Source organism: Macrobrachium rosenbergii, chromosome 1, assembly GCF_040412425.1.
Source record: "Macrobrachium rosenbergii isolate ZJJX-2024 chromosome 1, ASM4041242v1, whole genome shotgun sequence".
NCBI classification, from domain to species: domain Eukaryota; kingdom Metazoa; phylum Arthropoda; class Malacostraca; order Decapoda; family Palaemonidae; genus Macrobrachium; species Macrobrachium rosenbergii.
The window spans coordinates 27231492-27257690 of NC_089741.1; the positions used below are offsets into that span (position 1 = coordinate 27231492).

General features: G+C 36.0%; 1 protein-coding gene across 1 annotated transcript in view; it reads left to right on the plus strand.

The window, feature by feature from the left end:
* The window catches only part of LOC136845057 (teneurin-m-like), a 98400-nt gene that overhangs the window by 38225 nt on the left and 33976 nt on the right, over positions 1-26199 (plus strand). Inside the window, 7 exon segments of the mRNA XM_067114900.1 lie at positions 2824-3018; positions 9491-9703; positions 12653-12761; positions 14874-15100; positions 17188-17395; positions 20825-20851; positions 25847-26036. Coding sequence (XP_066971001.1) covers positions 2824-3018; positions 9491-9703; positions 12653-12761; positions 14874-15100; positions 17188-17395; positions 20825-20851; positions 25847-26036 — 1169 coding nt within the window.

Consider the following 26199-nt stretch of genomic DNA (forward strand, 5'->3'; position numbering starts at 1 on the left):
TATATATATATATATATGCGCTGATTGTAAAAAAAAATATATATATATATATATATATATATATATATATATATATATATATATATATATATATATATATATATATGTATATATATATATATATATATATATATATATATGTATATATATACATATATGTATATTTATGTATGTATTCAGTATTCGGTTATTTAGTTTGAAAATACTTCATATAGAAAGAAAAATATCAATTTTTATTCTTACATTCATATATATTCAATTGTATAGTTTGAAAATACTTCATATAGAAAGAAAACTATCAATTTTTATTTTTAAATTCATATATATTCAATTATATAGTTTGAAAATACTTCGTATAGAAAGAAAAATATCAATTTTTATTCTTTATATTCATATATATTCAATTATATAGTTTGAAAACACTTCATACACTCTCACTGTCGTCCCATGATCGCCTTGCGTATCAATAAGACCATTTAGAACATTTCCAGACATATTTCAGAATCGATATAAAAGTCGAAAGGTATATGTTAGAAATTGCGAAATTTTAGAGAAAAATGTTTCGTCATATCCAGTAGCCGAGGAAGTTTTAGAGAGAGAGAGAGAGAGAGCAGAATGAATCACATCAAACATCATTTCGCAGAATTATTGCCATTCGACCGAGAGGAAATGGAAAGGAAAAATGCTTCACCTGCACTCTTTTGGAAACGCCCATAGCAACAGGTGGAAGATACGTCTCTCTCTCTCTCTCTCTCTCTCTCTCTCTCTCTCTCTCTCTCTCTCTCTCTCTCTCTCTCTCTGTGTGACACACACACACACACACACAGTCTTTATTAGATTGAAGATGCTTCTTGCTCTCCCTGTAAGGAAATTAAAATGTCCCTTTTATCTCTCTCTCTCTCTCTCTCTCTCTCTCTCTCTCTCTCGGGAGACAGTCTAAGGAAAATATTTGTAAATTTTGCTTCTTTCGTAATATTGTAACGTTAGCTAATTATGTGTGTTTATAAGAGAGAGAGGTATTCGATGAATGATTCCTCCCCTTTTAGTGGTGAGGATTACCTCGTCGAGGGCCTCCCGTTTTTAATCATATGATGGCATACATTTTGACAGTATACTGGCGTATGTAATTTTAACCTCCCCCTCTTCTATAACACCCAACAATCGAGTAACAACCAGGTACATATTTCTTTACATAGATCAACAAACGCATTCTGCATTCCAAAGAGACACTCTTAACCGTTTGGGCTTCGAACGCTGGTTTCTCTGTTGTGATCAGAGAGAGAGAGAGAGAGAGAGAGAGAGAGAGAGATTGGAGAGGGTCCTTGAGCTGCCTGTTTGACTGACAGGAGATTTGATTGGTATTAGCCCGACTCTGTAAAGGAATATAGGCTGGGCCGAGGATGGTTTAGTTTTCCCTTTAGTTTCCCCTTTAATTTTCTCTGTTAGTTTTTCTAGAGTTTTGGCTTTAATTTTCTCTGTAGGTTTCTATTTAGTTTTCTCTATAGTTTCGTTTTAATTTCTTCTTTTGATTTCTTTATAGTTTTCTCTTTAGTTTTTCAGTAGTCTTCTCTAGTTTTCTATATTTTTCTTTTTAGTTTTCTCTTTAGTTTTTCTATAGTTTTCTCCTTTACTTTCTTTTTAATTTTCTCTTTAGTTTTCTCTGTTTTTTTGTCTTTCGTTTTCACTATGGTTTTCTTTTTAGTTGTCTCTATAGTTTTCTATTTTGTTTAATCTATAGCTTTCTTATTTGGTTTTCTTTATAGTTTTCTCTTCAATTTTCTCTTTTTTGTATAGTTTTCTCTTTTTTTCTATAGGTTTCTCTTTAATTTTCTCTAGTTTTCTCTTTAGTGTTCTATTTAGTTTTTATATATTTTTTAGTTTTCTCTTTATTTTCCCTTGATTTTTTCTATAGTTTTCTGCATAGTTCTCTTGTTAATTTTCTCCATAGTTTTCTGTTTAGTTTTCTTTTTAGGTTTGTCTGTAGTTTTCCATCCCGCAGATGTTTGTGGTAGTTCGACTCACTTTGAAACGATTTTATTTTCTCTTAGTCTCAGTTCGTTCTTTAATGCTTATTGATTGATTGTAGCTGTGAACTGACGTCGCGTTAGTCCGGTTGTCATTTCTCTTTTGCTGATACAAATTATCTCCAATGAATTCTGACAAACCCTTTTATTTAAACTTTTTGATTATTTTTAATTGCTCAGTACAACGGAAAATCTCTCACAGTTAGTCAGTAGTCGAGGAATCATTTGCTAAGCCTTGGTAGAAAGGATTGAATCTGAATAAGATTTGATTTTATTCTTCAGTGAAAATATTAATATTTACCCGATGTTGAGGTTTAAACAGGAAAAGAATGTTAATGAACTCCACCTCGTAGGATATTGTCCGAGATTACCCTTCAGGTAATATTAGAGAAGGTACTGAATTGGTATTTTAAGTATATGGATTTATATGGATTCGATAATTGAAGTTTTAATTTTCCTGTTTTTCATTTAATGTTCATAGTAATTTTTCTGGGGTATATGTGTGTGTATGTGTGTGTATATGTATGTGTATATATATATATATATATATATATATATATATATATATATATATATATATATATAGTATGTCTAGTGTTTAAATTGATTCTTCATATATATATATATATATATATATATATATATATATATATATATATATATATATATATATATATATATATATATATATATATATATATATATAATATATATATATACTGTATATATATACATACACCCTGTGTATACATACATTTACAAAACCAAATTCCATACTAACCACTCCTCATTTCCTCAGTGCTGTGCCCGATCCTCTGCTCTGGGCACGGGGAGTACGTGTCCGGGCAGTGCAAGTGCCACCCGAGCTTCAAGGGCAAGGAGTGCCAACTTCGCCACCACGAGTGCGAGGTCGCCGACTGCAACGGACACGGACGATGCATCGAGGGAAGGTGCGAGTGCGCCAAAGGCTTCAAGGGCGAGTTTTGCGACGAAGGTGAGGGGCGCAGTGTTTTTGCTATGTCAGTCTTTTTTTTTTTTTCTTTTATTCTTTTAAGGGTTTTTGAAAGGAGGTCAGTTTAAGTATGCGTTTGATTATGTTTTCATCGGTTTATTTGTTTTTTTATTGAAATACTTTGTGTATACCCACGTGTAGTTTAATAGGAGAAAAAAATATATATGTATGTACATATGTGTGCGTGTTGTGTGTATATATATATATATATATATATATATATATATATATATATATATATATATATATATATATATATATATATATATCCTCTTTGATTGCTTTTTTGATATTTTCAGTGGTTCACTTGGTGATGAATATTTTGAGAGAGAATGTTTTTTTCCAGATTTTAATATATCGTAAATCAGAAAACACCGTTTTGGCTTATTCATATCTTGCTCATGAAGAGAAAAACCACATATTTTGAAAATAATTTTCGTGAAAGACATTCATTTTCCTTTTTCTCGCCTTCTTCAGACCCGGGCTAGAAAAAGCCACTAGGGTACACGTTTCAGTGACCTATATATGAATGTATATCCTCAATTATATTTAATAAGAATAATTTGCATTAAAAATATTCCCGAGTTGTTCCGACGTGCGATTTTTGGTTAACTTTTCCAGCTATCCCCATGATTCGTCCTCACGCCCCCCTTCCCCCACCCACCCCAAAAGAGTGGGGGAGGGGGGAAGCTTCGGGAGAGGGATTTTGGGAAAGCAATTCAAATTCACATCACGCCTCTTCCGAGTGACTTTCTTTGCTGTGAATAAATATGTCGAGAAAAAAATTTTAAAAATTATAAAAAATTGGGATTATTTTCATACTTCTCTCGGGTAATTCCCTTCGTAAATCTAATTAAGACTGTGTGTGAGTGTTGTCGATCTCCCCATAAGACTGAGTCTAGTTTTTTTTTAATTTTTTTATCTCGTTATTTTTTGTCTGACCTTTTTTTCTCTGTCGTTGTATTCCCTGGTATTTTTTTTCTCCCGTTATTGTATTCTATGGCCTTTTTTTCTCTCATTTTATTTTCTGGTATTTTTTCTCTCGCGGTATTCTCTGGTATTTTTTGTCCCATTATTGTATTCTCTGTCCTTTTTTCTCTTTATTTTATTCTCTGGTATTTTTTCTCTCCTTGTATTTTATTTTATTCTCTGGTATTTTTTTCTCTCATTATTGTGTTCTCTGGCCTTTATTTTCCTCTATATTTTATTCTCTGGTATTTTTTCTCTCATTATGTATTCTCTGTCCTTTTTTCTCTCATTTTATTCTCTGGCCATTTTTTCTCTCATTTTATTCTCTAGCCATTTTTCTCTCATTGTATTCTCTGGTATTTTTCTCTCATTATTTTACTCTCTGACCTTTTTCTCTCATTGTATTCTCTGGCATTTTTCTCTCATGTAATGCTTTGGCCTTTTTTATATCATTGTATTCTATGGCATTTTTCTCTCATTTAATGCTTTGGCCTTTTTTTATATAATTTTGTTACCCGGCCTTTTTACTTTGGTAAGGGAGTTTTATTATAGCAGAAATCTTTATATCTTTGCATGGGTCAGAAATTGAACCTTTTTTTTTTCAGAATTTATCACTTGACATAAATATAAACGTGAGAAAATTCTTTAAAGTACAGACTACACTTAGAATTTTGATAACAGCTTTTAAGTTTGCATGAATCATCGTGTAGTTATGGTCATTCATAAAAATCTTATAATCGCATGAATCACTAGAATGGTGAAGAAATCCACAATGGTGTGAGTGTAAATATGTATTAAACATATATATATATATATATATATATATAAATATATATATAAATATATATATATATATATATATATATAATATAAAACGAGAGCTATATATATATTCTTGATATATATATATATACTGTTATATATATATATATATATATATGTATATATATATATATATATATATATATATATATATATATATATGACTATTTATCGATACTCCATATACAATCAGAGCAAGTTCTTAATATCCAATTCTCTACACTCTCTTGTGGCCGATTTCGTTAGTATGTAGTCCTGATTCTCGTCCGTATCGTTCGATATATGGACTTATTATCAACTAAAAATTCCCCTTCATAACATATATATATATTATTTCCGAGGGTATATATATTAAAGGACGTTTGTATATATTATATATATATATATATATATATATATATATATATATATATATATATATATATATAACACATATATATACATACATATATATATATATATATATATATATATATATATATATATATATATATATATATATATATATATATATTATATGAGGCGTCTTAAGCGTTAAGATGATTATTGTTCAGAATTTTCAAAAATCACATTGACGAAGCTTCAAAACGAAATTCCATTGAAAAGGAACTTCCAGAGGGCACAGTGATATAATGTTTGATTTGTCAAGAGATATCTTTGCGTCACAATCCACTCGGCAGAAAAACCGCACCTCGTGCGGTGCACTGTAGGCATTACTTAGGGTTCTTTGCAGCGTGCCTTCGGCCCCTAGCTGCAACCCCTTTCGTTCCTCTTGATGTACCTCCTTTCATATTCTCTTGCATCCATCTTACTTTCCACCATCTCCTAACAACTGATTCATAGTGCAACTGCTTTGAGGTTTTCCTCCTGTTACGCCTTTCAGACCTTATACTGTCAATTTGCGGTTCAGCTCTGAACTGACCTCAGGTCCCAGTGCTTGGCCTTTGGCCTAAATTCTATATTCAATTCAATTCAACAAACTAATGAAGACAAACTTCATTCATTTAGCTATAAAAGCCCTACAAATATATCGTGTAAGCATCGTAAATCTTATATAATATTTATCAACTTTTTTGCGGTGTTTGGGTGATTGAGTAGGAATACAAATCGGTGAATTTATTGATACGGAATGTTTTTTATAGATTCGTACTCGTTCAGATGACCTGAAACTTTATCAACATTTCACTTACTAATGTACCATTCTGGCTTGGTTTGAGAAGGCTGTGTTAAGAGACAATCCAAGAAATATAGAAAAAGAAATGTCAGATAAAAAAATGATAGTTGTATCAAGAAATATAAAAATGAAGAAAAATTTGCTTTTAAATCTCATTATGAAAAAATCCAAGAAATGTAGTAGATAAAAACTTCGCATCTTAATCAATAAAAATGACCAAGAAATGTAAAAAAAAAAAAAAAAATTATCCGTATCTAAATCAGCAAAAATAAAAGATTAAAATAAATTGTGTAAATCGAAAAATGTAAAAGATTTTAAAAAACTGGTATTTTAAACCCAGGTGCAGGAATGACTGACCACTTTTCCCGTCGATGAGAGAAACATTAAATCGACATGTTACCAGATGTGAGGTTTATGGAAGCAAAATGATGGGGGATCCCTCCCTTTCTCCTCTCCCCCTCCTCCTCCTCCTCCACCACCGCTACTTCCCTCCTCCTCCTCCTCCTTCCTTCCACCACCACTTCCTTCCTATCCTCCACCTCCTCCTCCTGCCTCCTCTTCTTCCTCTTCCTCTTCCTTTTCCTCTTCCTATTCCTCCTCCCTTTCCACCATCACTTCCCTCTCCTCCTCCTCCTCCTCCTCCTCCTCCTCCTCCTCCTCCTCCTTCCTTCCACCACCACTTCCTCCCTTTCCTCCTCCTCCTCCTCCTTCCTCTTCTTCCTCTTCCTCTTCTTTTCCTCTTCCTATTCCTCCTCCTCCTTTCTCACTCCTCTCTCCTCCTCCTCCTCCTCCTCCTTCCTTTCTACCACCACTTCCTCCCTTTCCTCCTCCTCCTCCTCCTTCCTTTCCGCCACTACTTCCTCCCTTTCCCCCTCCTCCTCCTCCTCCTCCTCCTCCTCCTCCTTCCTCCTTCCACCACCACTTCCTCCCTTTCCTCCTCCTCCTCCTCCTTCCTTTCCGCCACTACTTCCTCCCTTTCCCCCTCCTCCCTCCTCCTCCTCCTCCTCCTCCTCCTCCTCCTCCTCCTCCACTCCTCCTTTCTCCTCCTCCTCCTCCTTCCTTTCCACCACCACCTCCCTTTCCCCCTCCTCCTCCTCCTCCTCCTCCTCCTCCTCCTTCCTTTCCGCCACTACTTCCTCCCTTTCCCCCACCTCCTCCTCCTCCTCCTCCTCCTCCTCCTCCTCGATGGGTATAAATATCAGGTGAATCTCATCCGCGGCATTTCCAGTTCTGTGACGCCATCTTCTTTGACTCGGGATTAAATGAGGAGGAGGGGGAGGAGGCAGGCAGACCTGACATTTTAGAATAACTAATATCTTTCCCCACCCCCTCTTGGGAAAAGAGAGGGGTTGGGGGTTAGGATGGGAAGGGGGTTGAAGGATTATTAACCCTCCTCCCTCTCCTATCCCCTTCCGTCCCTTCTCCCTCGAGATAGGTCACACAGCTCGTTGGTGCTGTGTATTTACTTTTTTTTTTTATCTTTATCTTTCGAAAAGTCAGATATTGTACTATAAAGATTATACGGGGTACTGTTGCCATAATTGTCAGGTTTTTTTTATGGTACTTGTATCACAAACAGTAGATGTTCATTATTATTATTATTATTATTATTATTATTATTATTATTATTATTATTATGGTACGACTGCCATTTCTATTTTCCTTTTTCATTTTATCTAAAGTATTAGTAGTTGTTAACATCATCATCACTGCTATTATTACTTTTATCATCATCCTCATTATTATTATTATATTATTATTATTATTATTATTATTATTATTATTATTATTATCAGCAACAGGGTACGGTTACCATTATTATTATCATTCTGTGTTTGCATTAAAATCAGCAGTAGTAATTGTTCATCATCATTATGACTGCTATTGTTATTGTAAATATCGTGATCCTATTATTATTATTATTATTATTATTATTATTATTATTATTATTAGTAATAGTTCCCTTTGAAGCGCCGGAACGTGTGTGTGTGTGTGTGTGTGTGTGTGTGTGTGTGTGTGTGTGTGTGTGATTAAGGCGACGCCGCGCCGTATTTTCCGGCAGGGATTTCATTTTCTCGACGGAGCGAGACATCGAACAGCTGGCACTCTCATCCGGGCATTTTCTTCGTAAGGCATTTAATTAAATTTCGGTCGTGGTGGTGGGGGGCCGGTGGCTGGGGAGCAGGAAAAGGGGAGGGGGGGAAGGAAGGAGTGGAAGAAGGAGTTAGCAGTTGTGTATGTAGGACTTGCGTAAATAAGTCCTATTCGTGTCTAGCATGCAAGAGCTGGGACGGCGTTGCGAAAGTGGGAAGATATGATTTCGGGGGAAAAAGAGAGAGAGAGAGTGAGAGAAAGTGTTCCAAAAGTAAGTAGCGTCTAGGAGTCATGGAACAGAGAGAGAGAGAGAGAGTTTCAAAAGTAAGTGGCGTTTTGGAATGAGAGAGAGAGAGAGAGAGAGAGAGAGAGAGAGAGAGAGAGAGAGAGAGAGAGAGAGAGAGAGTTCCAAAAGTAAGTAGTAGAGACTAGGAATCTGGGAATAGAGGGAGAGAGAGAGAGAAAAAGTGAGTTCCAGAAGTAAGTAGCGTTTGGAATCAGGGAACAGAGAGAGAGAGAGAGAGAGAGAGAGAGAGAGAGAGGAACAGACAGACAGACTGGGAGAGAGATTCAAAAGTAAGTAGCGTTTTGGAATCAGAGAGAAAGGCCCAAAAGTAAGTAGAGTCTAGAAATCAGGGAACAGAGAGAGAGAGAGAGAGGAGGGGGGCGGGCGTTCGGGGGATATGATAAGGAATTTGCTCTCCATGAGGAAGAAAAAAAAACGAAGTGGGATTTCCACGCAGGGCTTTGCATCTCAAAAGCACCGTCGAAGTATTTGGAGGATGACAGCTGGTTTCGAGTTTATATATATAATATATATATATATATATTGTTCACTTATTTTTTTATTAATTAATTTTTTATTTATTTATTTACTCTTATATCCAAGTTACACAGCCGAGTTCGTTCACTGTTTTTGGAATTTATATTTTAACCATGTTTGATATATTTACTTATTTATTCATTGGTATATTCCGAGTTCTTTATATATATATATATATATATATATATATATATATATATATATATATATTATATGTATACATATATATGTGTATATATATATTTATATATATATATATATATATATATATATATATATATATATATATATATATATTTATTTATGTAATTTATATAGCCTATATACATAATTTATACATATATACATATATATATATGTATATATAAACATTGATATTATTTTTCATAATGATACCATCGACGTTGACATTGCCACTGCTATTTTTTCACCAATAATAAAAATAATAATAAAAATAATAATAACAATAAACCATTACCATTTTCCATTAATAACAATAACAACAATAACAGTAACAACTAACAACAACCTCTCCCATTCACTAAACCTTTCTCATACCCCTTTCCCTACAGTGGACTGCCCACACCCGACCTGCTCTGACCACGGCTGGTGCGCCGCTTCGGGCACCTGCGTCTGCCAGAAGGGTTGGCAGGGTCCTGACTGCTCCATCATGGACAGCGATGCCCTCCAGTGCTTGCCCGATTGCAACGGGCACGGGGCATTCAACATGGAGACCCACGAGTGCGTCTGCGACCATCCCTGGACTGGCTCCGACTGCTCCAAGAGTAAGTAGAGAGAGAGAGAGAGAGAGAGAGTAGCGTCTAGGAATCAGGGAAGAGAGAGAGAGAGAAAGTAACCTTTGAGAATCAGGGAACAGAGAAAAGAGAGAGTTCCAAAATGAACCCTGAGAGAGATTTCCAAAGGTAAGTAGCATTTAGGAATCAGGGAAGAGAGAGAGAGAGAGAGTGTTCCTTAAGTATGCACTGCTTAGGTAACAAGGGAAAAAACTGTTCAAGAAGTAGCCAACTCTTAGGTATAAGGAGAAAACAGACTGAGTTGTATATGCATGGTTTTTTTATGCAAAAGAAGAAAATTTACAAATTTCCATAGGTAGGTATCTTTTAGATAAGGAGAAAGAAAATATGTATAAAGAGAGAGAACGGGGTTACTATTTTAATTAAAGCATTGCCGTCCTCTCTCTTTATTTTATCTTTTATTTTTCGTTTTTTATTTTCACTAACCCGCGAGAAACAGGTGTGTAAATAATATTTGGCATTAAAAGAATCAAGTTATTCAACATATTAGTATATTAAAAGAATCAAGGTATTTAATACATTAAGAGGTTTATTCCACCATTCTCAGAAACAAAGGAATTATATCCATACTGATGAACATTTAAGTGAATTCGGTATTTATATAATTCTCATGATTTATTGTAAATTTTTATGCCTGTGTGAATTTGTTTGTATATGTGTGAGTATGCATTTCATTGACGCCATTTAAGGATTCGTGCATCAAATGAGAGAACTTAGAAACGCCACATATCCCATTTTATCATTCAACTTTCACATTATATTTATGTGAATTCATGTGAATTCATTGTTTGTGAGTTGGCATTTCACTGGAAACATCTGGGGATTCAGGAATCAAATGGGAAATGTTAGGAACGCCACATATCCCATTTGATCAGTCAACTTTCACATTATTTTTATGTGAGTGCATAACATAATTGTTTATGCTCATGTGAATTCGTTGTTTGTGTGTTTGTATTTCACTGGAAACATCTGAGGATTCAGGAATCAAATGAGAAATGTTAGGAACGCCACATATCCCATTTTATCATTCAATTTTCACATTATCTTTATGTGAATTAATGGGCAATCAGGTGTGTGCACGCGTACGTGTGTGTGTGTGTATATATAGATATATGTATAGCTATATATATATATATATATATATATATATATATATATATATATATATATATATATCAGTGCAAATATATGCAAAATCATATATGTTGAAAACATTACAGGATTTTAACATTTATTCTAAATTTTTAATGTGCATTCGAGATCACGAGGCGTGAATTTGTGTGTATAACGCTATTATTATTATTATTATTATTATTATTATTATTATTATTATTATTATTATTATTATTATTATTATTATTCAGAAGATGAACCCTCTTCATATGGAACAAGCCCAAAAGAGCTATTGGCTTGAAATTCAAGCTTCTGAAGAATATTACGGTGTTCATTAGGAAGAAGTCAGAGGAGGTAAAGAGAAATACAGAAAGAAGAGATCCCACCCACTTATTAAAAAAGAAGAAAAAAATTGTAACCATCTGAGAATTGGACCATAATGCAAAGGATGATGGGAACGTCACATAGCACATTAGTGGGTATCGAGTTTTCGCTCGCCAAATACCCAGAATTGACTCGAGTATTCGTACGTGAGAGAGAGAGAGAGAGAGAGAGAGAGAGAGAGAGAGAGAGAGAGAGAGAGGGCGCTTTCTGAATGGAGTCACGGGCGAAGAAACATCTCGGGAGCAAGAGAGAAAGAGAGAGAGAAAGGTTAAAGCGAATGTTTCAGGAGGAGGAGGAGGAGGGTGGGGAAGGAGGAGGAGGAGGAGACTGGTATAATGGGAGGAGGGAGAAATCCTGCAAGTCACTTAGAACTACATGCACTTAATAAACTCACTGTAGACAAGCACATTTAGACATACAGACGGCCCTATCCTAGCACTGGGTTGTGAATGGGCTTGAATAGATACGTTTAAAATACTGTCCATAAGCCTATAAATGCCACGTTTGTATTCGAAATTCACGTAAAACGTAAAGGGTTCAGTCTACTATAGCAAGATTTCACGGGAAGAATTAATGGCGTTAAGTATTATTTTTATTTTTTTTATCTCCCTTCGAATACAACAAGACACTCCGTTTGTTTCAGTATCTGCAATGGAGTTGGGGACAGAGACCCCTCCCCCTACCTCTTCCACCCCTTTGATAAGACAAACCCTCCCCCCCTCTCTCTCCCTCCCCCTTACATTTTTATGCTTAAGTGTCTTGGAAGGTCATAAAACTTCCGCTCTATTCGTTGGAAGCGACGCTGAAAGACATTTGTTTTAAATGGCACGAGCTTCTGAGAAGTGTATCTTGGGTATTTTGGGTTTTCAAGCACGCTTTTTTTTATTACGATACAGGGGTTTGTGAATGGTTTATGAGTGTGTATGTATAATGAGCACAGGCGCACACACATGCACAAATATCCATATGCATATCTACAGTATATATGTATATATATATATATATATATATATGTGTGTGTGTGTGTATGAATATACATTAATGTATATTTATGTATGTATATACTGTATATAAATAATCTATACATATAAGTATATTTGTATGTGCGTGAGTGTATGTATGTGTCTGCGATTGTTAGATAAATACACTCATAAACCTTTTATATAGGACAAGATCTAGTGATATATATATATATATATATATATATATATATATATATATATATATATATGTATGTATGTATGTATATATGTGTGTGTGTGTGTGTCTCACCAGATCTTTTCCTACTAATCTGCAACCACGACCCAACACTTACAATTGATTTCCGGGCTCGTTTCCAGCAAGCAGAGGAGCACTTCCTGGAAACAAGTGTCACAGCAGTAAAACTGACCCCCTGTCTTCTTTTTTGCCTTCGTCCCACAGAGGCCTGTTCTCTCGATTGCGGTCCCCACGGGTCCTGCGAAAACGACGCCTGCACCTGCGAAAGTGGTTGGACAGGTCCTACCTGTGCCGAGCTTCTCTGCGACCCCAGGTGAGTGCCTGTGTTTGTGTGTCTGTCTGTATTATTATTATTGTGTAATAAAAATCCACAATTATACAGAAAGTATATTACCATGTAAAATAAACCAACGACTTTCGGACACTTGAACGGTGTTCCTCATCAGTGCTAACGTTCAAGCGTTAGCACTGGTTTATTTTACATGGTAATATATTTACTCCATAATTGTGGATTTTTATTACACATTGTTTTTCACGAAATTGTGAATCTATTATTATTATTATTATTATTATTATTATTATTATTATTATTATTATTATTATTATTATTATTCAGAATGTGAACCCTATTCATGTAGAACAAGCCCACCAAAGGAGCCATTAACTTGAAATTCAAGCTAACGAAGAATATGGTGTCCATTTTCTATCATTATTATTACTATTATTATTATTATTATTATTATTATTATTATTATTATTATTATTATTATTATTATTATTATTATTCAGAAGACGATCCCTGTTCATATGGAACATGCCCACCTAAGGGGCCATCGACTCGAAATTCAAGCTAACAAGTAATATAGTGTCCATTTTCTATTATTATTATTATTATTATTATTATTATTATTATTATTATTATTATTATTATTATTATTATTTTCAGGAGACGATCCCTATTCATATGGAACAAGCCCACCAAAGGGGCACTGACTTGAAATTCAAGCTTTCAAAGAATATGGTGTTCATTTGTTATTATTGTCGTGTATTTTTTTTTTCCTTAAAACATTCCGGTGAAAATAATTTTCTTGTTCTTTCTTTGCCGCTAAGTTAGGTGAACTTGAGTTTTTTTATTTTTCATTTTTTAGTACAAGAGCCCGTGCTGGCACAATGCCGCCTTGATTCAACAACTAAAGTATATTTTCAAGGTTAATAAGAAGCCGAGACGGGGATGTCCAATGCCCCCCCCAAAAAAAAAAAAAAATAAAAAAAAATCAAAAGTCACTTTCACGATTCTGGGAGTTAAGGAAATGGTAAACTAACCCAAACAGGTTGATCCTCGAGTTGATGCCTTCCACGGAATACCTGCGAGATAGGGAGGCCTGACGTGTGTAACTCTTCTCACAATACCTGCCGCTCCAAATTCAGGTTTGGCCGAGTATCAAAATGGCTGCCGTGCCAATCAATTCGCCGTGTTTATATTCGCCGAGATTTAATTATGCCATCGCCCTGATTGTCCGGCAAATATTTGCAAATGTTTGTCGTGAAATATTTGGCAAAAATTAAATGCGTCGGGAGCTAATATTTTAGACAAAAAAAGTAGCCGAGTTCAGTATTTACCAATGTGGACACTCAAATTGGTCGTCTGTATACGCATATGAATGATTTGGAGATTTTGATACGTAGTACATACATGTTACCGCGTCTGTTCGTACGTGCTTGTGGTAATATGCTTACATGTAGGTGTTTTGTGTTGGTATATTACTGTCATGATAATATTCTTTACTGTTTGATGGTGATCTGTTCTTGATAAGAACGTTTTGAATAATATACATATATACATGCGTTTATATATATAGTTTTATATATATATATATATATATATATATATATATATATATATATATATATATATATATGTATATATACAGTATATATGTATATGTATATATACAGTATACATATATATATATATATATATATATATATATATATATATAAAGATGAACAAGTAACGTAAGCTGCAAAGCACAAAGCATTTTGTAGTGAAAACGTTGCTATTAAAAGGCAAAAGATAATTATTATATCTAAGCAATGATTTCGAAAGCTTGTATTTATTTTACTATGTAGTAGATTCACTTTCAGTTATTATTATTATTATTATTATTATTATTATTATTATTATTATTATTATTATTATTATTATTATTATTAGTCTGTGCGTTTTAGACTACCTATTGCATTGTCATGGAAAGAAGCGTTTAAAGATAACAAATTTTCCAAACGGCTGTACAAAAATTTCCCAAATCCAAATTTTCCCTCTTTTATGTCAAATTACCACGCCATGTCGAAAACCTTCCTCGACGGTAACCACACCTTTTCCAACCCCCATTAACCCCCAACTGCCTTCTGACCCCCTTTTTAGATGTAGCGAACACGGCCAGTGCAAGAACGGCACATGTGTCTGCATGACCGGCTGGAACGGGCGCCATTGCACCCTCTCCGGATGCCCGGGCAACTGCCAGAATCGGGGCACGTGCGAGGCAGACAGCGAACAGATTTGGAGGTGCCGATGCCAAAAAGGTTGGGATGGACCGGACTGCTCCGTCATGCTGGAGACACTTTGCAACGACCATCTTGATAATGATCGAGGTAAGGTTCTTTTTTTTTTTTTTTTTTTTTTTTTTTTTTTTTTTTTTTTTTTTTTTGAGTGAGTGTCTTGTTTGGTGTAAAAATTAGTTTTTTTTGTTATTTTATGTGCTCATCATGATTTTTTTAACGATCGAGGTAAGGTTTTTATTTTTGAGGAGAGATGGGTTTGATATGTGGAGTGAGTGTGTTGTTTGGTGTAATTTTTTTTACTTGGTGTTTTTTTTTTACGTAATCATGTTTTTTTAACGATCGAGGTAAGATTTTTTTTCAAAAGAGATGAGTTTGACATGTGGAGTGAGTGTCTCGTTTGGTGTAAAAAAAAATATACCGAACAAGACACGAAATAATTTTTTTTATTTGGAGTGTCTTGTTATGTGCTCATTATGATTTTTTAACGATCGAGGTAAGGTTTTTCTTTTGAGGAGAGATGGGTGTGACATGTGGAGTGAGTGTCTTGTTTGGTGTAATAAAAAATTACACCAACCAAGACACGTAATATTTTTTTTTCTTCCCTGGAGTGTCTTGTTATGTGTTCATTATGATTTTTTTAACGATCGAGATGAGTTTTTTTTTTTTTTTTTTTTTTTTTTTTGAGAAGAGATGAGCTCGACATGTGGAGTAAGTGTCCTGTTTGGTGTGGGTGTGTGTGTGTGTTTTTTTTTTTTTTTTTTTACTTAGAGTTTCTTGTTATATGACCATTATGATTTTTTAACGATCTAGGTAAGGTTTTTGAGGAGAGATGAGTTTTACATCTGGAGGAGGTGTTTCTGGTGAAATTTTTTTTTACTTGGAGTTTCTTCTTAGTGCTCATTATGGTTTTTTTTTTCAAATGAACACTACGATTTTATATAATAATTTATTTTAGATTCTAGAGGACATTAAACTCTGCTTTGCCCATAACATGAAGCTATGCAATTACGTTTGGTTTACAAAATTTTTCTTAAAGCAAAAATTTTGTAGAGTGTGTTTTTTTTTTTAATGGAACTTCGTGGTTTCATTTTACGTCACGTTGCTGTTTAAATTATCTGTGAAACAATTTTTAAGTCCGAAAAGACAATTGACGCTCTCGGGTTTATCCTATTGAATAAATTATCTTCAGATTTCATGTACCTGAATTGCATGTAAACAGCAGTTCAGTTTTTTCAATGAATGACGAAATGCAGAGACTGTCACAAAGAGACAAAGACATACTGTATTCCTTTTTTCCTAAGCTGTGTCATAAGTTCGTAATTATTGAGGTTTTTTAAAAAGTTGATTAACTTGTTTTCTCATGAAATCGTTCTTCCTAATCTGTAATTAAGAACCATAAATGTCCGTGAAGTTTCAGAAGTGTCTCTCTATGGGAGGCATTTCTGATGCGTACTGATAAGTTATGGGTTCTCCGGTTCTCTTCCCATGCCCCGTGACCTCTTCCCATGCCCCGTGACCTCTTCCCATGACCTGTTACCTCTTCCTATGATCTGTGACCTCTTCCCATGATCTGTGATCTCTTTCCATGACCAGTGACCTCTCCCCATGACCTGTGACCTCTTCTCATGGCCCGTTACCTCTTGCCATGACCCGTGACCTCTTCCCGTGACGGACCTCTTTCCATGACTAGTGACCTCTTACCATGACCCCTCACCTCTTTCCATGACCCGTTACCTCTTTCCGTGACCCGTGACCTCTTCCCATGATCTGTCATCTCTCGACATGACCCGTGACTTCTTACCAAAACCTGTGACTTCTTACCATGACCCTTGACCTCTTCCCATGCCCCGTGACCTCTTCCCTTCGACTACGACGTTACCTCTTAACTTGACCTCTCTTCCCATGAACCTTGACCTCTTCCCATGACCCTTGACCTCTTCCCATGATCTGCGACTTCTTCCCATGACCAGGGACCCCTTCCCATGATCTTTGATCTCTCCCCATGATCCGTGACCTTTTCCCATGACCCGTGACCTCTTCCCTTGATCCATGACCTCTTCCCTTGATCCGTGACCTCTTCCAATGACCATTGACCTCTTCCCGTGACCTGTCCCCATGATCTGTGACCTCTTCCCTTCGACTTCGACGCGACCTCTGAACTTGACCTCTGTTCCTAGATGGCCTGAAGGACTGCGAGGACCCCGAATGCTGCACCCAGTCCGCCTGCATCGACTCCCAGCTGTGCGTGTCGAGAGCGACGCCCTTCGACATCCTGCTGAGGAAGACTCCGGCGGGGCCGACGGCCTCCTTCTTCGAGAAGATCGGCTTCCTGATCGAGGAGGACTCGCTGCAGCTCTTCACCAAGAGCGACAACTTCAACAGGAGGTGAGTGGGGCCTTCGGCGGGAGGGGGGTTGGGGTAGGGGGTGGTGTGTCGTGTCAGGCATCTTCATGTTTCTAGTAGACCTCACAAGAACACACGCGCTTCCTCAGTCCAAGAGTTGCACTTCGCTCTGTGTCTCTACTGTCGACGACAGTTGTTAAGATAGTAATGTACCAGTAGGAGTAATTTGGTGTCCTATGTCCTTCATTCTATCTGATGAACGAACAAATTTAAAAGCAAAAAATATATATATATTAAGGATAAAACAAAGACAAAAAAGTATTCAACAAATAGATTCATCTAGAAGAGACTTGAATGAATAGTATTATTGCACAGAGTTTTTTTGTTTAATATCAAGACTATACCAACTGATTAGTATCGAATCTAGAATTCTCTTTCAAGTCATTGTGTAGATTTCGTGTTATTTTTTTCTCCAGTCTATTTGCTCTCTATTTGTTATTTCAAAATCCATTCTGGAATGTTGAATTACTCTCTTATTAAAACGCATTCCCATTTTTTTAGATGATATTCATGATCACAGGCATTTTTATTATTATTATCATTATTATTATCATTATTATTATTATTATTACTATCGTTAATATATTCGATTCTTACTTGGACTTCATCCAGTATTAACTGTCTCCATTTGAACTGATCCATTTTCTCTTTTCTTATGTATATTATATCATCATCATCAGATATCTTAGATATATGTTATTCGAGGAATGGCTACTTATCTTTTTCTGTGGATTATCAGTAAATAAATTTTTCCCTGTGAGCTTTATAAAGTGTTAAAGTAAAACCTTTTGATCTTCACTTAAAAAAAAAAGTAATAAGGAATACTATTCTCAAAAAAAAAAAAAAAAGATATATTGTCCTTAAAAACAACATTAGTATTTTTATCACTGTATTGCATCCCACGCGTACCATTTGGAGATTGTGTGTGTTTTGTCTGAGGCTGGGTGGCTCCAAACATAGTGTAGTCACTGTACTTCATAATTGCCGTTTGTTAATCAATGTCACACTGCTGAGGCGTAGTCACGTTTGTGTTGCTACAGTAGACAGTGGTAGAAAAAAAAAATATCATGAATCAATGAATATTGATGATACCAAAAAAAATATATATTGTTATGATGAGTCCAGAGGTCAACCGAAACGTCTTTGCTACATGTTGATAGAATTCGCATTTGTCTCTACATGTTGCGATTGATTCATCCTCATTTATATACCTGGTCACTGGAAGTGGCTCTGTGTATATATATAGTATTGACAACAGATCAAAATAGGTAGCGATTTCTACTTAAGTCCTGTCTGTGAGACTAGAAGAACTCTGATGACATGAGGAGAACCTCGATTTCTACTAGTGAATGAGAAACTCTAAGTGTTGCTGACTGGCTCAGACATTTGCCGAGTGATTCGAGCAGTTGTTGACTGACGCCGTCATTTCCTGAGGGCCTCCAACAGATGCTTATTGAATGTTTCATTTGCTAAGTGAATGCGCCTCACTGAATGGCACTAGCATGTGCTGAGTGCTCTCGCCAGTCGTCTGTACTAGCAATTATTAAGTTCCTCTAACAGTTACTGAATACCTCTTGTGTATACTCGGTGCTTCCTGCAGTTGCTGGTTGTATCTAGCAGTTGCTGGTTACCTTAGCAGATACTGAGTTCTTCTAGAGGTTCCTGATTCCCTCTAGCTTCTGCTGGGTTCCCTTTTCAGTTGCAGGGTACCTGTAGCAGATGACAGAGACCTGTATCGTTTGCTGGGTATCTAGCAATTTTTGAGTACCTTTAGCAGTTGATGAGGACCTGTGGTAATTGCCAAGTGTCCCTAATAGTTGCCAGGGACCTGTAACTGTTGCTGGACACAGTAAGTAACCAGTAACAGTGGCCAAGTGTGTCTACCAGCTGCCTAGTTCCTTTTGCATTTGTCGAGGGCCTCTAGCAGTTACTAAGTTTCTCAGTCGATAAATGAGTGCGTCTGCCAGTTGCTGAGTGCCTCAAGAAGTTGTCTAGTGACTAGCAGTTGCTGAGTGACTCAAGTATCTACCTAGTGACTAGCATTTGCTGAGTGCCTCAAGAAGTTGTCTAGTGACTAGCAGTTGCTGAGTGACTCAAGTATCTACCTAGTGACTAGCATTTGCTGAGTGCCTCTTGCAGATGCAGTGTATCACCATCTCTTCATGTCAACCTCTTTACAAGGGTTTTGAGATTCATAGTCTGCAGATGGGATAGTCATGGTGAATTTCCTTATCTATTCTGATTAATTCTCTTCAATCTAGATACGTAAAGGTCTATGCTACTTCTTGAAAACATTCATAGATATTTTCGTTGTCAACCTCTGGGGATCGCCTTCTCAAGTACCTGTAGCTTGTAGGTACATAAATTCTGAATATGCTCTTTCCTAAACAGCTTAGGCGATACTCATCTTGGATGAATACCTGTGATACCCAAGTTGCCTATACGTCTAAGTAGTGTCACTTTGTATCGATTAACTTTGGTCTTTAATTCTTTCCATCTGGAGCCTTCTCAAGTCTCACCTTTCATAACTCTTAAAGAACTCCTTCTAGCTCGTCCTGCGCCTATTCCTCCTCTTCCTCTTCCTCTTCCTCCTGCTCCTCTTCCTTCCTCTCCACCTGATCCTTCTCACGTCTCACTCTCTCTTGAGTCGGGGCTTATGTGCCAACCAAGTTCCAGGTTCTTGAGAATGATGCCTTTTGACTCGCCTTAGATTTATCGGTAGTGTTGACGGTACTCTGTAGATTGGCCGCCCAAACAGAGTACCGGCTTAGCAAAGTTGTATGGGGTACCCGTGTTGGATGCATTAACTTGTGAGCAGGATACAAGTACCATGTTGTGTTTCGTCCGAACCCCGCTGCGTACTTGCTGGTTTCCTTCTTGGCTTAGTGTTTAGAGCTCATTTGCAGTCATACGAGAGATAATTAACTGTGCATAATAGTATGTCTGTAAAACTTGTTAAACTAACTATACAACTCTCATCGGTAGTCAGTAATTACTATTTAGTTAAATTATATTTGATGTCCCTTTGACGTTCTTCTGTGTATCTTTGAGAGGTTGGAATTGTCTATTAAAGCTTTAGCATGCTTTAACTTATGCTTGGTTAAAGGATTATCTCTCTATCACTCCCAGTCATAATGGCCATTTAATGATGTTTACAATCAAGTCACTTAACGTTCAGAACCTAAGCATTGTTTGAAATACGGAGTGTTGTTTCCGTAGACTTTTTTTCATGCTCGAAAGATTTCCGTAATGTAAGGTAATTGCCGTCTTTCCTTCACATGAGTGAAAATAGAGTCATTTCAAGTCTGGTACGCACCGGTGGTCTCGGATGTATACTGGTTCCCGTTTAGCTTGTAGTAGTTGTGGGAATGTTTGGGTTAACCGCGGCTTTTTCTCCGTGCTGCGTTTCAGTGTTTTTCGGAACAACTTCCACCCGAGGTAAGATTAATAAAGAGCACGTTTAGAAAAAAAAAGAAACATTTACAGTATATATTTATTTACCTATTTTTTGGTTTGAGTTTTTTTTTTCCTTTTTTGGTATTGCATCTTATTTCTCCATAGTTTTAATATTTTACCCAAGTTCCTTTCAGATCGAGTTAGCTGGCAACTTTGCATAAATATTCTTATATTTTTTCTTCCTATTTGTCAGCAACATTTCTGATTTGCACTACCACCTGACCGAGCATATGTGAATATGTATACTACTTTCCCATGTATATGAATTTGCATATGCGTATGTATATTGCATAGTATGCGTATGCACATGGTATGCAATATGACCCCAATAGGAGGCAATTGCCCATTTTAATCTTTATTCCTTCTGTAATTTGAGTGCAGCCTTTTGCATGTGGGAATGTGAACAAACATTCCACCATTATTGTTTGCTTGCTATATATACCAATTTGTGTATATCTCTATCGCTGTCAACCCGAAATAATAGCTAAAAAAAAAAAAAGACACCTCTCATAGCTTGTTGCTTTTTCATCTCATGGTCCTAAATATTTAGCTTTTTTCCCCATCCTTTTTTCAGTGTTTATTTCGACGCTTTTCGTTTCATCTGCTTCCTTCTTTTAGCCTTTGATATTCTTATTCTTCTTCTCCTCCTTTTTATTATTATTATTATTATTATTATTATTATTATTATTATTATTATTATTATTATTATTATTTCTTTTAATCTGTCTTAAAAGGTAGCAGACTTTTGACACCTCCAATCCCAAGGCTTCGTTGTTCTCGTTTCGTTTTCTCCTTTCGTTCACATTTTTTCCCTTTTCTGTTTTTGACATTTTGGTTTCTTGTTAGAGATCATTTCAATAATCCAAATATATATCTATATATATATGATTATATATGCGTCATTATTGTCTTAATACTGTCTTCAGTCTGGGCTTTTTTGTTACTTGACTGTTGTTCCAATTTGTGTCACTGTAAGAGTTTTAGAGTTTTTTTTTAAATATAGGTGTTGGCATCGGTTTTTTTTTTTTTACTGGTGAGATTTTTTCACGCTGTATATAAGTGTCACGTCTTGACTTTTCGTGATCACAGTGGGTTATTTGTGTTATTTCATTCTCTCTGTCCTTCTCGTGCTGTTTAAGTCCTTCTCCCCTATTCTGTAGCATGTGAAAAAACAAAGCATCTTATTTGTGCGCTTCGTTTACTAAAATACAAAAAAAATGGTGATTGTCTTAAATAAGAGATTGTGTTTTTTTCCACGAAGGAGGATTTCTCATAGAACACTTGTGAATCTTAGCTGTGTCCTTTTTTTTTTAAATCAGTGATCCACTTTCCATCACAGGGTCGGTCACAGGCCTCATTTACCTGTTCACCTGTTGCACAGGTGAAAAAAGCCATTCCACTATTCTCAAGTCATTTTACTTTGTTCGTTTTTTTTTCGGCATCAGAACCAAAGCTGTGACATTATTGAATGTGATCTTAATTGAACATCTTAATTTTTCATTTTTATTTAATGCCTTTAATTTTCTTGTTTCGTATTTCATTCTGTGATTAATCGTCAGGCCTATACTTGATCTGATCATTTATTTCTGTTTTTTGTTTTTTATTTATTTTTTTTTATAAGAAAGGTTCCACTAACTCGATATCTTTACTTAGCCTTGTCAAGGCCTCAGAGCCTTTGTTGTTTTTTTTTCTAAGTATAAGCATTGCAGATCATTTTCATTGCATTATTCAAGCACAATCACAACGGTTGGCCAATTGCATTAATCTTACGTTCCGGTCACTTTCAGATTTCGAGAGATGCTTGCATGAATTTGATTTATTTTTTTTTTATAATTTCTCGGTTCACTTTTGCGTTTTGTTTTGGTTCGCAGTTTTCTTCGTCCCAGATTCTTGGCATTCTCAATTATTTTGGTTCTCCTCACATTTATAGATCTGTTACATTTGAGACAGAATACACAGTTGTTATCATTTAAGACGCCCCAATATTAACCGTTTCATTTTCTCATTTCAGATTAATGAAATGTTTTTCCTTTCATACAACGTCCAAAAAAAAAAAAAAAGTCAAAATATGAATATTTGTTGTGATGATTATTTATTGTCATTGTAATTATAATCTCTGACCACGGGTGAAATTGCATGACGCGTCTGTTTGATGAAGAAGAAAAGCTTCTGATGCTGTGCTTTCCGTACCCTTATCGGTGTGTTGTACCACTCAATCAGCACCTACAACTGCTGGAGAAGCTGTCCATGAATCTGAAAGGATGTTCTGTGTTGATGTTGCATCTGCTGCTGCTGCTGCTGCTGCTGTCAGTGTTGCATCTGCTGCTGCTAATGCTGCTTTCACTGCTGCTGTTGATGTTGCTGCTGCTGCTGTTGCTGCTCCTTAATGCTCTCCTTCTGTCTTGTCTTGTCTTGTCCGCTGCTGCTGCTGCTGCTACTGCTCTGCTTTTCATGTCTGCTGTCTTCAAGCATGTTGGCGGGACTGTTTTGTGATGTTTTTTTTTTTAATTAGAAATGGTTTAAGTTTAAGTTTTGAACCTCGTGCTTAGATTTGTATTGTTGATTTTGTTAGAATACAGTGGTGCATTTATTATTTATCTATACCCACTTCATGTTTTTTCTGTGAAAGTCATTTAATCCAGATAGTGAAAGGGTCCTTCTGCAAACCCTTTCCTATGGAAAGTTTTACACAGAATTGATGATTAATTTTGGAAGGTTATAGTCCAATGCAGTAACATCATCATTTAGACAAGAACTGTTCAGCTGTAGAACTGTTCAGTTGTAGGACTGTTCAGCTTTAGAACTGCTCAGTTGTAGAACTGCTCAGTTGTAGGACTGTTCAGTTGTAGGACTGTTCAGTTGCAGGACTGTTCAGCAGTAGAACTGTTCAATTGTAGAATTATTCATCTGTAGAACTGTTCAACAAAAGTCCCGCCAGCACCCTGAAGGCAACAAACGCCATCGACGCTTCTGTGCCCAAAAACTTTTGCCTGCATCTTGCCCTTGTTGCGTCTTTTAAAAACCTGTGCCTTTGCCGTCGTAGATCATGCATCGGAAATGTTTTTGCTCCTAGAACCGACACCACCTTTCAGCAATTAAAAAAAAAAATAGGAAAAGACTCTTTTATGACATTTTCCATTAGTCCTCCCTCTCCGAGTTCAGCCGCCAAGCTTGAAGAATCATAATAGCGACTTTTCACCATTACCATTAGTCACTGTTAAGTGGATTTCTTTTCAGAATTAGTTAAGTACACCCTATTGATTTCGCACTCGACAACCCCCACTATACTTTTGTATATATATATACACACACATACATACACACACACACATGTATCCACAACTGTATATAGTTCAGACTCCTAGCAGTTTATTCATAAACATGGCATACTACACACTCCTACGTAACCCGGAAAATAGTTCATCCTAGATTTTAATTATTATGTTGTTTGCCAATTTTTATGCTCATTTATCCTTGTGCTTTGCATGTATGAGAATTTATTACGATTTTTGCCTAGGCCTTTTCAGTTTCCTGTCTTGGTTGTAAGCGTCTTTTCTTTCGTTTTGGTTTTATTGAGATTTTGATAAAATTCATATATCATATTTTAACATTTTTTTGCCTGCATTATTATTATTATTATTATCCTTAATATGATTATTATTATTATTATTATTATTATTATTATTATTATTATTATTTTATTTAGTTAGATTTCGTTTTATGTGGGTTTGCAGAATTTTTATGTTTGTAATCCCTTTTCAGGTGTGAATATGATTTATATTTTTGTTTAGTCATAAATCATACACAGAGTCAGATACACAAAATTGATATCCACAAATCCTTTTATCTCCTATCACTAACTTCTTATTCAGCTGTTTATTAAATTATTAAGTAAATATTGCATTTATTGGTCTTTTTTCAGTGACTATGTTAAGAAAAAATGAGCAGTTATATTGATTTGATTCAAAATTATCAGTAAACTAAATTTTTTAGCATTAGATTGTTTTGCAGAATTTTATTTTTTCTGTATCAACAAAATTAAATTCAGGAATTTCATTGAATGATTGAATTAGGATTGTCATTTAATTCATTCAGCACATGTTGCTTTCTCTCCATTTCTTCCCCTTGTCGCCTATTTTTCGCCCTTCTTGTTTCAAAGGGGTTATTTTTATAATTCTGTATGTTCCTACTCTTTTTTGTGCTATATTTTTCCAGCAATCATCTTATTTGCACTCTTTCTTTAGCTCTGCATATGTATATGTATGTGTATATATATATATTATATATATATATATATATATATATATATATATATATATATATATATATATATATATATATATATATATATCATACATGTATATATTGTATATTATATATATATATATGTATGTATACACCTCCTCTCTGTCCATCTTTCCATCTCTTAATTTATCTGTCTGATTTGCTCATTATCGCTTTATTCCACAATCCCCTGTTTTTTTTTTTTTTTTTTTTTTTGCACCGTTACTGCTTTTGGCTAGTGAATCTGGTCATCATCAAAGCATTCGGCTTCAAAACACCCTTTTCTGAACCCTTTTTGTTTCCTTTCATTGACCAAAACTTGCCAGAAACCCTTTTGAACCCTTTTCATTCCATGGCTCGTCATGTCTCTCACACACTTCAGGTGTTATTCATCTGTTATTCATCTGTTTTTCATCCCGTAACCCCAAACCCCACCCACCAACCTCCAAGAATACATACACACCAAAAGAGAGAAAGAAAAAAAAGAGATCACGCTTCATACCCTGCCTTCACATCCTGGGCACCTACCCAACCAACCCCACTACCCCAAAATCTAACCTTTCCCCCCGGCCCCACAACTCCACCTGTACCAAGTTGTCTCCCCAACTCTATCCCTAACATTCGCCACACACCGCCTTGAGACTCACAAAAAATGGCGCGTGTTGAAACCTTGTATAATGCTGTGGCACGCAGACGGGCAGCTGTCGTGCGTGGTCGCGTGGTGACGAAGGCGGGCAGGGGCATCGTCGGCCTGAGGGTGTCCACCAACCACAAGCTCGAGGGCTTCACGCTCACGCGGACGGACGGGTGGTTCGACATCATGGTCAACGGAGGCGGGGCTGTCACGCTGTCCTTCGGAAAGATGCCCTTCAGTCCAAGGCTGGTAAGAGTCGGCTGGTTTCTGTTGAATGTTAGGCCTATGTCCTCAGGGAAGATACCCATAGCTCCCCAGCTGGTAAGTCAGGTGGTTTCTGTTGAATGTTAGGCCTATGTCCTCATGGAAGATACCTTAGTCCCCAGCTGGTAAGTCAGGTGGTTTCTGTTGA